The sequence below is a fragment of the Alosa sapidissima genome, chromosome 7, assembly GCF_018492685.1.
Source record: "Alosa sapidissima isolate fAloSap1 chromosome 7, fAloSap1.pri, whole genome shotgun sequence".
NCBI classification, from domain to species: Eukaryota; Metazoa; Chordata; class Actinopteri; order Clupeiformes; family Clupeidae; genus Alosa; species Alosa sapidissima.
The window spans coordinates 5,143,182-5,157,550 of record NC_055963.1 but is presented as its reverse complement, the minus strand read 5'-3'; the positions used below and the strand labels follow the sequence as shown (position 1 = coordinate 5,157,550).

At 45.2% G+C, this 14,369-nt stretch overlaps 1 protein-coding gene and 2 long non-coding RNA genes across 4 annotated transcripts in view; 2 read left to right on the top strand and 1 right to left on the bottom strand.

The window, feature by feature from the left end:
• The window catches only part of ifrd2 (interferon-related developmental regulator 2), a 15,563-nt gene extending 1,210 nt beyond the window's left edge, over positions 1 to 14,353 (bottom strand). Inside the window, exons 1-12 of one of the 2 annotated variants that reach the window (XM_042098900.1) lie at positions 13,819 to 14,353; positions 11,276 to 11,335; positions 8,554 to 8,667; positions 8,351 to 8,438; positions 8,092 to 8,216; positions 6,627 to 6,784; positions 6,320 to 6,373; positions 5,681 to 5,859; positions 4,859 to 4,967; positions 4,530 to 4,664; positions 4,194 to 4,322; positions 2,972 to 3,064 (exon numbers count right to left, since the gene is read on the bottom strand). In XM_042098900.1, the coding sequence (XP_041954834.1) occupies positions 2,972 to 3,064; positions 4,194 to 4,322; positions 4,530 to 4,664; positions 4,859 to 4,967; positions 5,681 to 5,859; positions 6,320 to 6,373; positions 6,627 to 6,784; positions 8,092 to 8,216; positions 8,351 to 8,438; positions 8,554 to 8,667; positions 11,276 to 11,335; positions 13,819 to 13,861 (1,287 nt within the window). In that variant the 5' untranslated portion in view covers positions 13,862 to 14,353. The remainder of the gene's footprint in view (positions 1 to 2,971; positions 3,065 to 4,193; positions 4,323 to 4,529; positions 4,665 to 4,858; positions 4,968 to 5,680; positions 5,860 to 6,319; positions 6,374 to 6,626; positions 6,785 to 8,091; positions 8,217 to 8,350; positions 8,439 to 8,553; positions 8,668 to 11,275; positions 11,336 to 13,818) is intronic. The other variant, XM_042098901.1, reaches the window with a different exon arrangement.
• LOC121713900 lies at positions 1,636 to 1,835 on the top strand. The gene is made up of 2 exons (XR_006032976.1): positions 1,636 to 1,669; positions 1,752 to 1,835. It is a non-coding gene; the product is annotated as an uncharacterized LOC121713900 (long non-coding RNA).
• On the top strand, positions 5,099 to 5,444 carry LOC121713895. Its single transcript, XR_006032972.1, has 3 exons — positions 5,099 to 5,138; positions 5,257 to 5,270; positions 5,383 to 5,444. It is a non-coding gene; the product is annotated as an uncharacterized LOC121713895 (long non-coding RNA).
• Positions 14,354 to 14,369: the final 16 nt, after the last annotated feature.

Genomic DNA, 14,369 nt, shown 5'->3' with positions numbered 1-14,369 from the left:
AACGGGTCAGGGGTGAAAAAGGTGAGAAGGGCGCGCAAAGTGGGAAATGGCCATTTCATAGCAAAACAAGCGCGAGTGACATTGTTGCCAATAGTGCATAGCTTCCATGGAGTATGAAGTTGCCTAAAACCAGAGATTTATAAAGAAAACAAACTACAAAATGACTATTTTTTTACAAAAAAAAATACTTATTATTTCTTCTTCTTTTTGGCTTGGGCCTAAGTGTGAAGGGGCCCACGCTGTTTGGCAACATGCTTCACCCTGGCCCTCCTCTCCTCCTCAGTAATCTACATGAGTTTTCTTTCTTTGTGCCTGAAGTTATCAGACATTTCTGAAGATTTCATAGGCCTACGGGACACTTCATAGTAGACTATTAGAATAAGTCTGAATATTTGTTGGACCAAACCAGGTAATAAATAAACTTGGGTAGGGTAGACTAGGCTTTAATTTGTAAAATTGGTTTGAAATGTTTTAACCTGCAGCTAGGCTACTTACAGATTGTGGCATTGTGCTAGTGTGTCAGGCCACTGAGCGTTTCTTAAAAGACAGCATTGCCATGTCAAACACTGTTTTTGTCTCTGAACTCGACAAAACGCACCAGCCCAGTTTAGGAGCATTTAATTCAACTATTTAGTTATTCACATTAGCCTTTGCTATACTGATAACTTTAACAACAGCCTATGCTACGTTGCTACACCAATCTCAACGTCTTTTTCTGACAGAAGTTGAACGTTTCAACTAGCCCACCTGTGACCTCAATACGCATCTCTCCCATGATCTCTCCTCGCCGGGCTCACATTTCAGACGCATATCTGTAGTCACACAGACAGGGAGGCTATTCCAGCGCAAGCGTTCTGTTCGCGTTGCATCCGCGGCAAAATTTAGCTTCCACTGTTTAATAGGCTAAATGCATAGGGGCTGCATTCACATAATCGTTGCTGGATCAGACAAGTTTTTAATTGGGCTCTTGTCTTACAACGCATTCGCGTCTGCGCGTGATTTGTAAACTCAGTTGTAACCCCATACACCCCTACAATATTTTCTCATCGGATCTGCGCGAACCACGCAAGTCCCCTATTTTGGATTCAAAACGGCGAATTTCGCCGAAAGGTGAGGAGTTTTCATGCCTGATTTTCAGTTGTGATTGAGCTGTATATTTGGCAACTGCGACTATTGTGCGTCTGCCCCATTTCTGATACCGTGGGGGAAGAAAATTAAACCGTGGGGGGCCACCACTACCAAATCAATATAGAGGAAACACTGTATGTGATCCCAAATGGGTACCTTGAAGGCGCAGTCAGCGATTTCACAGGAAGACGCAAATGTATGTGTATGTATTTATGTCTCAATTTATTAGCAGACACTTTTGTGCAAATAAACATATATTATGGGCCCTATTTTGGCAATCAGAAATGGGTGGTCAGAGGCGTAAAGTTTATAGACATTAAAGGCGTTGCCAGTCCCCATTCATTCATTTAATGGCACGATTATGTGGTCAAATGTCTCGTGACAGTGCGTCTTCAGCTGTGCTTTATATGCGCCTTTCGCTATAGACCAGGTTTTTCTTGGTCAGTGGCGCAATGATTTTAAAGGGTGTAAGATAGACGCCACCTTATGTTGCTAAGTACCACACCCCTGGGCTCAAGGTTTAATAAAAGTGGAGCGCATGGTGGAAAATGACCACATTATTGAGTGTAACATGCGAATGAGCCGAAAAATGACCACATTATTGAGTGTAAGATAAGAATGAGCCAAAAAATGACCACATTATTGAGTGTAAGATAAGAATGAGCTGAAAAATGACCACATTATTGAGTGTGAGAAAAGAATAAGCCATGATTTTTAAAGGGTGTAAGATAGACGCCACCTTATGTTGCTAAGTACCACACCCCTGGGCTCAAGGTTTAAAGGGAAACTTGGCAGGATTTCCCCCTCTGCTGGAGAAATTGTGCATTATGCTATTTCAAACTGTGGGAAAAGGTAACGATAAAGCACATGGATTTGTTTACAAGCTAGCGAACGGTTAGCATAAGTTTGGCAGAACTATGTGGATGTTACAAGGTAAGAAACACGATTTAAAACGAGTTTCTTGTTTCTCACTTCTCTTTCCGGGACGGTAAGTCTCAATGTTGCAAGGTTGGTTTTCCGCCTGGGGACGCTAGGCGCAGCGGGGAAAGTCACCATTTTCACCGGAACAGGTCATTTAACCATCCGAATGATTTCTAAACGGGTTTATTACGTTGAAATAGTTGCCAAGTTCCCCTTTAATAAAAGTGGAGCGCATGGTGGAAAATGACCACATTATTGAGTGTGAGATGCAAATAATCCTTGCGCCGCACTTTGCGCCACCTTGCGCCGGGCGTACGCAGGGTTTTGGTTTTGGTAGGGGCACAGGCTGCCCCCACTTTGTTTCCAATTTTCAGAGCCAGGACTGCCTACAGAGACCGTTTTTTCACAGTGTACTCACGGAATGGGCAGCTAGCGGTCGCGAGATGACTGCCGAGTGTGACAAAAAATGTAATGGGCTTAAAATTGCGTCAAATCCCTGACTGCACCTTTAACATAAACATAAACGAGCTCTGGGCTATTCTTACTAATCATTAGACCACTACCTGGGGTCCCTCTAATATCTCTGTAAACTGATGCGGTGCCTAAGCAATGTCCTAACTAGAGGTGATTTGATGTTTTTCATTTGCCAAATCAATTCAGAAAGATCCATGATGATTTTTGATGAGAGTTTTGTCTCTTTAAAGGCAGCCCAGTGAGTGAGAGTGCAGCAGGTATGTGGCAGCAAGTAATGCCCACCTCTGAAAGGCTAAGTGTGTGTTTGTGAGTGTGTGTCTTGTTGGTTCACTGTAGGTCGCTTTGGATAAGAGCATCAGTTAAATAAAACAATATTGTAATGAGTATATGTGTGTGTGTGTGTGTGTGTGTGTGTGTGTGTGTGTGTGTGTGTGTGTGGAGTGCTCACCCGTTCTGTGCGGGAGATCTTGCTGGATTTGACTGACGGGTCCAGGATGAGGGGGGCACCGAAGCCAAAGATGTCTCTCAGGAGAGGGTTCCACTGCAGCAGCACACAAACACACTCATGTTAATGCTCTGTGGTGGCCAGAACCCACTAAACTGGGCTTCCATTCAGCTCATCCGCACATTCTATATATTCTATACATATTTAATAACAACTCAGCTCAAAATGCACATCTGCATGCAGTTCAATCCAAATTAAATATGGTCATTCCCCTTATCTTAGGGAAGAGTCTTGAGAAGTTGTGGGATCAAAACTTAAGGTTGCCATGGCAACATTTGTGGAAACACGTCGGTAGAAATTTAAAAAAAATATGAATATATGTGAATTAACCGTTTCCATCTTTTAACTTTCATCGCATTATACTTTATGCAAATCGAAGTGAATTGGATTCCCTCAAGTGAATTTTATGTGAATTAGATCAGTGGTTTTTAACTGGTGGGTCGGGACCCAAAAGTGGATCGCGGAACCGTTCTGGGTGGGTTGCGGAGCTTGTGTTAAAAAAGAAATCGCTCATTTAAAATGTTACATCAGATCTAATATTGGACCTTTATTTTGATAAACTTTGTATGTCCGTCATTGCCATGGACATGGATAGACAATGTTTATGTGACAGATCATGTTAGACATCACTTTAGCAGTAAACACAAGTAGGCTATGACCTTGAACATTTGGATGTACTTAAATTGAGGACAAAATGGGACAGAAACCCCAGTGTGTGGTGTGCAATGAATTGCTGGAGCATGAAACCATCAAAACTAACATGCCACATGGAAACCAAGCACCCCTTTCAAAGACAAACCTGTCGAGTAGCCTAGTTTGAAAGGTGACATCAAGACATCAGCATGTTCCAAACAAACAGGCCTACAGGCACTTCGCCTGTCTTAGCGTGTAGCTCACCACATCTGTTGTTTTGAACGTTATAAAAAATATATGGGTCGTGACTTCATGAACATGGGAAATTGTGGGTCCCAAAGCCAGACCAGTTAAGAACCACTGAATTAGAAGACTGAATGTAAATTTCAAATGTTTCAATTTCCAGTCAGAATTTATTATTTGAATAGTCAAAATGTGCATTAAATTGATTGAATACTGACTCTCTCGCACACACACACACACACACACACACACACACACACACACACGATCAGCTGCTTGTAATCCTCACCTGTAGGTGGTGGCGTACTCCAGACTCGGACACCTCTTTAAAGGCATCATAGATCCGCCTGCGCACCCAGCAGTCAATGTACAAGGCCTCTACACCAAAGCGAATCCTCTCCTCAGAGAAGTCTTCATTCTACACACACACACACACACACAGAGGTAAAAGCAACAGTAAGAGTGATGCAAGACACAACAGCAGAAATGGGATGTGAAGCGCCCAGTCAGATGTCTGAGGTGTAGCCTGCAGGAGCATGGGGAGATATCTGAGGTGTATTCTGCAGGAGCATGGGGAGATGTCTGAGGTGTAGCCTGCAGGAGCATGGGGATAGCCGTTCCTCACCTCTATATACTGCAGCACTTCTCGGAATATGGACCTCTGTTTCCTGCGGTCGTTCTTGGCCCTGTGCTTATTCCCATCTGTGGCCAAACTCTTCAGAGCATCACACAGAGAATCACTGTCCTCATATTCAAAGTCCTACATGTGAACACACACACACACACACACACGTTCATAATGGGTACTGAGATAAATCAATTATAACTGTATTATACTGCTATTTGTCTGTTCAATTGTCAAACTGGTAATGGTTATTCGGGGCTATACATTATCTGTGGTGTTGACATGTAAAATACATGTGTGTGTGTGTATATGTGTGTGTGCTTACACACCCGATCAATGTCCCGGCCCAGCTCATAGAGGAGAGCGATGGTCTCTCCCACTGCAATCCTGAAGTTGACATCAGCACTGTCCAGACAGGCCTGCAGACGAGGAAGGTGACTGCAGAGAGTGACCAGAGAGACACTGCATCAGCGTACACATTAACTCTATAAACTACTACAACTTCAGATCAAATTGGAAATATATTTTAAAAAAAACTAAATTTAAACTGTCTTGTGTGTGTGTGTGTGTTTGATAGAGAGAGGCTCACTGGTTGATGAGGTTGCTGAGGTGTGTGTGTTTGATAGAGAGAGGCTCACAGGTTGATGAGATTGCTGAGATGTGTGCGTGTTTGTGTATGTGTGTATGTGTTTGATAGAGAGGCTCACTGGTTGATGAGGTTGCTGAGGTGTGTGTGTGTATGTGTGTGTGTGTGTGTATTCGATAGAGAGGCTCACTGGTTGATGAGGTTGCTGAGGTGTGTGTGTGTGTGTGTGTTTGATAGAGAGGCTCACTGGTTGATGAGGTTGCTGAGGTGTGTGTGTGTGTTTGATAGAGAGGCTCACTGGTTGATGAGGTTGCTGAGGTGTGTGTGTGTGTTTGATAGAGAGGCTCACTGGTTGATGAGGTTGCTGAGGTGTGTGTGTGTGTTTGATAGAGAGGCTCACTGGTTGATGAGGTTGCTGAGGTGTGTGTGTGTGTTTGATAGAGAGGTTCACTGGTTGATGAGGTTGCTGAGGAGTGTGTGTGTGTGTGTGTTTGATAGAGAGGCTCACTGGTTGATGAGGTTGCTGAGGTGTGTGTGTGTGTGTGTGTTTGATAGAGAGGCTCACTGGTTGATGAGGTTGCTGAGGTGGGAGGCAGGGCAGAGGGTGATGAGGAGTGCCCAGGCCTGTAAAGCAGCGGTGTGCAGCAGGGGGGTGCCAGCTTTCACCACGGGCATCACGCCCCCTGCCCGCGGGTATACGCAGCTGAACACACTCTCCAGGTGGCCCAGGGACTTGAGCAGGTCCTGCCGAGACACGACAAGTCTACACATGACCATGCTGACAGGACACGACACGTCTACACATGACCATGCTGACAGGACACGACACGTCTACACATGACCATGCCGACAGGACACGACAAGTCTACACATGACCATGCCGACAGGACACGACACGTCTACACATGACCATGCTGACAGGACACGACACGTCTACACATGACCATGCTGACAGGACACGACACGTCTACACATGACTATGCTGACAGGACACGACACGTCTACACATGACTATGCTGACAGGACATCCCACATCTACACATGACTATGCTGACAGGACATCAAAAACAAACAAATGCACAATCTAACAAAAAACATTAACAGACATCACAACTACAGCATGCATTTCTCTTTAACACACATTTGCACAAACATGCACACACACAGATTAACACACACACACACACACACACAGAAAGCTCACCTCTGCATCTTCTGCAGATGACACATAGCAGCACATCCCCAATGCACGAGCACACTGACAGACAGAAAGAGAACGTCAGTGAGAGACCACAAGGGAGATTGTAGGGTGATTGCATGTTCATCTACTTCACAGCCTGTGTCACACCGCCAAAAAACAAGACACTAGAGGAGACATTTTGTTCAGATCTCCTTGATTTTGACCACATCGATTAAATCTGACCTCGGCTGAGCTCCAGCCATTCTCAGGAAATGGTTACAGTGGAAACCTGCTGATGCACTTTGTCAGCGTTGAGCCCCGAGATACTCACACTCTGGCGTGCTGATAGGCTGGCACAGTCGTCAATCAGGATGGAACTGAGGATGGGCCGCAGGACCTTAAAGCCCTCCTCCCCCTCTGGGCCTCCCCCCAGCTGCACACACAACAGAGCACAGACGGTAGCCGCCGCTGCCTGCTCCTCTCCTCCCCCTACACAGACCAGAGCCAGGAGGGAGAGAGAGAGGGAGAGAGAGAGAGGGAGAGAGGGAGGGAGAGAGGCAGAGGAGGGAGAGAGAAGGAGAGGGAGAGAGAGAGGGAGAGAGGCAGAGAAGGAGGGAGAGAGAGAGAAAGGGAGAGAGAGAGGGAGGGAGAGGTAGAGAGTTTGTTTGTTTAATTTAAGGCCATTTCCGCAACTAAGGCTATTTAATGGTTAGACCATTGTCTGTTATGAGAGGTAGAGAGAGAGAGAGAGAGATGATAATAACAGTGATTATGCTGTGGACGCCTCTTCTTTCACAGCTCTGAATGTACGTTCAGATTCTTCCCACACAGCCTTCAATCCTCAGCCATGTGCTACAGTGATGGTAGCCAGCTGGTACGTAGCTGTGCAGGATGCACGTTAGCTAAACCTCCCTCCCAACGCGCTAGTAAGAGATGCTAGCACCCATGGGTTTTAGCTCCTTAAAAGACATGCTAGTAAGAGATGCTAGCACCCATGGGCTTTAGCTCCTTAAGAGACGTGCTAGTAAGAGATGCTAGCACCCATGGGCTTTAGCTCCTTAAAAGACGTGCTAGTAAGAGATGCTAGCACCCATGGGATTTAGCTCCTTAAGAGACATGCTAGTAAGAGATGCTAGAATCCATGGGCTTTAGCTCCTTAAGAGACGTGCTAGTAAGAGATGCTAGCACCCATGGGTTTTAGCTCCTTAAGAGATGCTAGCACCCATGGGTTTTAGCTCTCTTGCTAGCGCGCTCACCTCCCAATCCAAGGTGCTGTAAGTTGCGGGTTAGAACCAGGGCAAGTGCAGGGCTAAGCCAAAGATCCTTGATTACTAGCAAGGTAGAGCAACGTAATTTGTTACTATGGGAGCAAAACGGGACAGTTCCGGTCTGCATAAATGGGAGTCACCTTACGTCACTAAATAAACTTTCTCTCTTAACAAGCAATAAGAGCAGATAGACACAATTGTGTTCACAGTATTATTGTCCATAATCATGTATGATACCAATGAATCGTTATTTAAGACATGGAATGAATCATTTAATTAAGTCTATGAATCGTTTGCGCCTCTCGCTCCGCTTTAACCCTCTCTGGCTGAGCCACGTGGTCAGCGCAGGTTCCACTTGTGTCTCTCCGTCTCTTTCCCTCTACTTCATCTTCCCCCCTCCTGCCTCTGTCCAATGTCCAGTGTCTACAGTGTCTACAGTGTCCACAGTGTCTACAGTGTCTAGTGTCTACAGTGTCTACAGTGTCCAGTGTCTAGTGTCCAGTGTGGGGCTCGGGCCCTGCTACGCACCCTTGCGGAGGCAGCGCTCCAGGCAGTCGCTGAGCGTGAGTCTTCTCTCCAGGAGGAAGTCCACGAGCAGGCGTGAGGAGAAGGCCTGGCGGAGACTGTCCAGGGCGCTCATACGCACCTTCACACTGAGGGGTCAGTTCAGCAAGGGTCAATCATTAAAGTATCTCTGTGATGCCAACACAAACAGCAGTGATGCAACGCAATGACAGCGACCCCGTGGGAAGCTCAATGATCCAGACTCTCTGGTGAGTGCACCTACCTCTTATCCATGACATTGTCGATGCATTGCTTCAGTTTGTCTTCTGTCTCCTCTTGTGCTGTTTGTTCATCTACTACCTCTCCTCCCGCTAAACACACACACACACACAATCAAATTAAGCCTAATGTATTGTATTTGTTGGCTGTTTAAATCTAGTCTTATTCATTGGAAGTGTGTGTGTGTGTGTGTGTGTGTGTGTGTACCTGTTCCCTCGTCTATTACAGAGGCACTCTCGCTGGCACTGCTGTAGTGGCTGAGAACCTCTGAGGCCAGGTCATCATCACTGACTCCAGACTCCGCCTTCACCCCATTCCTCCCTGAAAGAACAAGAGTCGGAGTGAGTGACACAGTAAGGGAGAGAGAGAGGAAGGGTAAGAGAGGAAGGGTAAGAGAGGAAGGGAAGGAGAGAGAGAGACAGAGAGAGAGTTGGGCCAGTGCATGTGTGTGCGTACGCTGGCAGGATAAAGTCATGCGAGTTCTTCTGTGTGCCGTGTTCAGTTGGCATGGTGAGCTGAGCAGCACGTGAGTGTGTGGATAGGTGTGTGTGTGGACAGGTGTGAGAGAAGAGAGGATTCCATCTGCTCCTTTTCACAGTCAGCCAGTAGCCACAAGACCACCAACACACAAGAGCGCAATGCTAAATCAGCAACACACAAGAGCGCAATGCTAAATCACCAACAGGGTTGTTGGTTCATTCGGACAACTTTCTGCTCAGGAAAAAAGATTGGTAATGAGATCCTAAGATATCTAGAACCAAACGCTCTGACTCAACACACTATCTGATAGCATTATCTTGGTAGTAATAAACCATTTTTGTCATGTTTGTGGAATTTATGAAATACTGCCTGCTTAAGAGTCTGTGGTTTAGCATAACCTCTAACCTTGCATACACACCACAATCTGAAGAGACAGAAAACTGCCTGCATGGCTGTGACTTATGTTACGATGTCACAGTTATGGTTTGCTTTTGTTCAATGAGAAATAAACTCATATTCATACCTGTTGTGTGGTTGTATTCATCTGTTCAGTGTGAACAAACATGACCACATTAAACTAGACAGCCTAAAAAAAAGACAAAATACTTGTGTTGCTACAGTATATGAGTGAGTGTATGTATGTATGCGTGTGTGTGTGTGAGTGAGTGTGCCTGTATCCATCAGCTGTCTGAGCCCATCTCTCTGTCATAGATCTGTCTATATAAAGCAGGCCCTACACTCACTACTGACAAGCACACGTGCATGTGTGTGTTCATACACAGACACGACACCTGCGCACACGCACACACACACACGGTAGGAATGGCCCCTCTGACCAAAGGTCAAAAATTCATATGAACTACCTCACCCCAAGGGTCTCTGCACATGCGCATAAGCATGCACGCGCACACACACACACACACACTAACTTCGCCATTGGGCAAACCCTCACACCCAAACTACTGTCAGTCATGTGACCTCATCCGTATACGCCCTAATCTGGATAACATTAGAAAGTCCTGAGCCAGCAGAAGCACATCAATGCCCTGTAGCACACACCCCATCCTGAACCCAAAGCACTCCACTCAAAGGAGCACCTCCCTTTATGCTGAGTCTATGTTCATTTAGACTATTAGGTTCATTCAGGCTGTCCAAGCCTGCCCATAGCTACAGTAGCCCATAGCTAGCCACAACTACCTCATCTCCCCGCTGCAGGCTCTGACCTGGTCTCCACCCTGTCCTCTCGCCAGCTAAGAGCGTGAATCTGGAGGAAAGTTCACCACTCGGAAGCCACAGCTTGAGCTGCACAAAGCCTGGCTGTTCTCCGCACACACTCAAACAAGCACAAAAGCCTGCTATGCGTGAACCCAAAACACAAAAGCCTGCTGTTCAATACCAACTGACTGCAAGGGAGCTTTCTACCAAACTTATCACCACATACACATAGGCAAATATACACACAAATAAATCACATCATTCACAGAGATTACAGTTCCTAAAATGATACTAGGGCTGACTAAGACGTGTAACACAAATCCTACAGCTTTAACCAAACTATTCCTGTTGACCTATTCAAGTCCTACAGTTGTCACCAAACTGTCCTTGTTGACATATGGCTCATTCCCTGTCCCTAACCTTATAGACAGCTTCAACTGGCCACAAGCACATCACATTTAAAATATGACTTGTGATTGCAGATTTACGAGCATTTGTAGTAGTCATGTCACGTTGCTTGATTTTCTGTTTTCTTGCTCACACATACAGTACGGCCACAGAAACACACGCAGTTATTCTAGTGCACTACTGTGGATGAACTGAGGTCATGTTACGGAGGGGAAGATGATTAATGACACGGAGAAGCTGAGAATGGGAAGCTGGTGTGGATGACCGGGGACGTCCCTGGGACCAGTGACACGTGCAAAAAAAGATGGATGAAAGGCCAAACAGTTGCAGCTCCAGAATTCTCAAATTCTAAAAAGGTCTGAATAAGTCAAAAGATTTAATTACAAGACGGATTAAAGCATTACAACTCCAAAACGTGACACCAGTTTAGATCCGTTGGTTAAGGCCTGGTGACAAAGGGATACTGTGGACAAATGAAACAGCGTTTGTTGACCAATGAAACAGACTGCTGCATGCAACTGAAATTCTGGAGCTTGGTGAGATGTACGGGCAGTGCAGAGTTTGGTGGGAATGGAAGGACCGTGTAAGGACGGCACGAACATGCAGGAGACTCCCGAGTTAATGCCAAGGGCAGAGCTGGGTGGTGGTGATCAGCTGCGGAGTCACATGGCACAGCCGGTGCCCAGGGTGGGTTTAGTTGGAGTCCTGGGGTCGGGGCGGCCGGTGGCTGGTTACGGAGGATGGAGCTGGGAGATGTTCACACAGAGCTGTTAATGTGGATGTGGCGAAGGCAGGGAAGGTGGCCAAAGGCCGGAGCTCAGCCTACCTGAACGGGGCGTGGATTTCCCCGAGAGCTGGAGCTGGAGCACTTCCTGGCGCAGGGAGCCTGCATGGGGTGGGGCAATGTCAGATGACCTCAGCAGTGAGTTCTGTCTCTGGTCCAGTCGTCATAGTGATCACGATCATCATAATAGTGATAGTTGTGATGTGCCAGCACATATTCGGTTAGTTTTGGGCTGGTCTCAATCCCAGCTGCACATTGTAACATTTAAAGGTATGTCCATTCCGTCTAAAGTGGTTTAGCCAGTTTTGTTAATGCTAGGCTAAATGCCATGCTTCAGCTGCATGTAACCACATGGACTAGTGCAGCCGTGTGTTTTGTGGAGGTGCCGCTGGGGACAGGTACCCTTCTGAGTCCCATCTGGCACGTGCTGCAAGCAAAGCATGTGCCAGGCTTGCACATGACACTGACATCACTGAATGCCCGGCAAGGACTGAAGCAGTGTCCATTTCTCAACCTCAAGCAAAGTCAAGTTAGCCTATATTCTGGACCAAGTTTAGCTTTGAGCCCTCAACATTTTACCATCCCACAGAAGACGGGCAAGGCAATCACTCTATATACACAACAGACATGTTTCAATGGGTCCCTCACACGAGCCAGCTAAAAATATAACCACCTATCAGCCGGCCAACTGAAATAGCAACACAACTTCTGTGTCACTTTTGTGTGAGTAAAGCAAATATGTGGATTCCAGCATGACATTGATAATCAAATGCTGTGAGCTGTTGTCAGAGAAAAGCTACAACTGCAAGGCTATGTTTGATCTTGTGCTAATAAGATCACAACCCTCCACTTATTCTATTCTGAGCATATTTAGATCCTCAATATGTGGTATGGCATTATATCTATATGCTGTTATAGCTATTACTCTAATCTAACCATTTTCTTTTCTACGCAGTTTTACCCTACTGATGACGTGTTATTGCAATGGTGATACTGCTCAGTATGAGAGGAACCGCACGTTCACACATCTCCCTTTCTACACTCTGCGATGTGTTTGCCTGTGCAGATAGAGGTCAGTCACAGCTGTTCCAACTGGAGGTATATCTCAGAGGGTACAGGCTATCTACATTCCGGTATTTGCGTCTATGTAAGAACTATCTACCCGCCGCCACTAGGGGTGTAAGAAAATATTGATAAAATTGAATATTGCAATATTTTATCTGGCAATACTGTTTTGATTTTCAAAAACATAATATTGATATTTTTTTATTAATAGTTTACATGCAAGCCCATTTTGTTATTGCCATAGGCAGAACTGTACTGTACAGTGTACTGAATTGTTTGTCTAAAGCAAACTCTTTTACATACATTTTATGCATATGATGGTGTCTTTTTTTAATTAAAGTTCTTCTAAAGTTAGGCTTAGAAAATCGCAATATCGCATTTCGCACAGTATTGAAATATATTGCAATATACTGAATCATAACCCATGTATCATATGTATGTATCGCCAGATTCTTGCCAATACACCGGCCTAGCCACCACCCCCATTTATGTATGGGTCGGTTGGGCCCCGCTTCTGAGCTGTGTTTTTCTCAAAGTTTCTTCCACATAAAAAGGAAGGTTTCCATGTACCCATTGCTTTGTTCTTGCAGTTTAGGAATTGACTGTAAAATGCTTTCAGAAAATGCCTGTTATTAATGAAACTGTATAAATTAATTAAATTGATGTTTTCCAAATATGTGTCCAGATCATGATTAGATCCATTAGGTTATTCAAACCTCAATAACATTTTGGGCAACTTAGCCTAGCTCTCTTTTTTCGGTGTAGGAGGACCAGTCACGTCCAGGCTTCGAATGACACTGTCAACTTCCAATCACGGTAGCTGCTGGTTGATTTGATGATCACCATATGTCAAGCCGGAATGCGTTTTGGTTTGCTGCCTGCAACCATCATACAAGCAAACCAGCATGCTAGCCAGTAGCCACCTTTACATTAACGTCGTTAATTTACAACGTTAACGTCGTTAACGTTACAGGCTAAACAATGCTAGCGCGCTTTCTCTGCAGTCAACAGGCAATCACATATCACACATGCTAGAGCTATGATGAACCAAAACTTTTGCTAACTCAGATTGTGAAGTTGCCGGTTATAGACGTTAAGATTTACATAGCAAATGAGTAGCAATACCGTGTTGATAACGTTATGTTAGGACTAAAAACAGATTAACGTTTAAACTGAAACTGACATACGATGCACGTGAAACGTGACAGTGTCTAACGTCAGCTAACGTTAGCATACGGTTATAGTTCTAAGCGAATACCTGACTGCTAACGTTAAGTTACTGACGTTAGTCAAATGCTTGGTTAATGTTAGCTAACGTACAGTAGTTAAAAGTTATCGATACTCACATATGATAACTCATCAGCTAACGTTATATCACATTGTGGAGTAACGTTTACGTTATCAATAAAGTTAACATTCATCAACATGATACAAACTATAAAGGTATGTTTAGGTGTGTTCACATGCCGGTATTTTAACGTTAACATTTGCTGACAATGCACTTCAATAAGTAACGTTACCTTTACTGGATGCACCTTTCTTCCCTTTTTTACTTCTTGGCATGATTCCAGTCAGTTGGTCCGTTCCTTGCTTTGGACAATCTTAGCTCGGCAGTCACAGCGGGACTCCCACGATGGCTGACCGATGTCCGATCAACACTCAGCAGTCACATAAAACAGTGGGCCACTGGTAGAGCCGACCTGCCAACTGGATTTCGGCAACAGTGCGATGACTCAAATTTTCCCAAAACAAATGAACGATACCCTCCAACTCGTGAGCTAACGTTACTTTTTGACTTGATCACTGAACAGCTGTAACGTTACAAACACTTCGATTGGCCAAGTGTTAGGGCCTCCCAAGGCGTGAAATGTGGGATTTCGCCTTCTTTTAAGCGTGTATTATCTATGATTGTCCCCAGGTAACCAATATCTAATACCAGGCTGAGAAGATAAATATTTTTCGGAAAGTTTAGGACGGGGTATCGTGCACGTTGCTGCCGCAGATTCCACCATCTTCTCCTCGTAACCGCTTTCCCATCCGGCACGCTCCACCTCTGAGAGTAAATGGATCT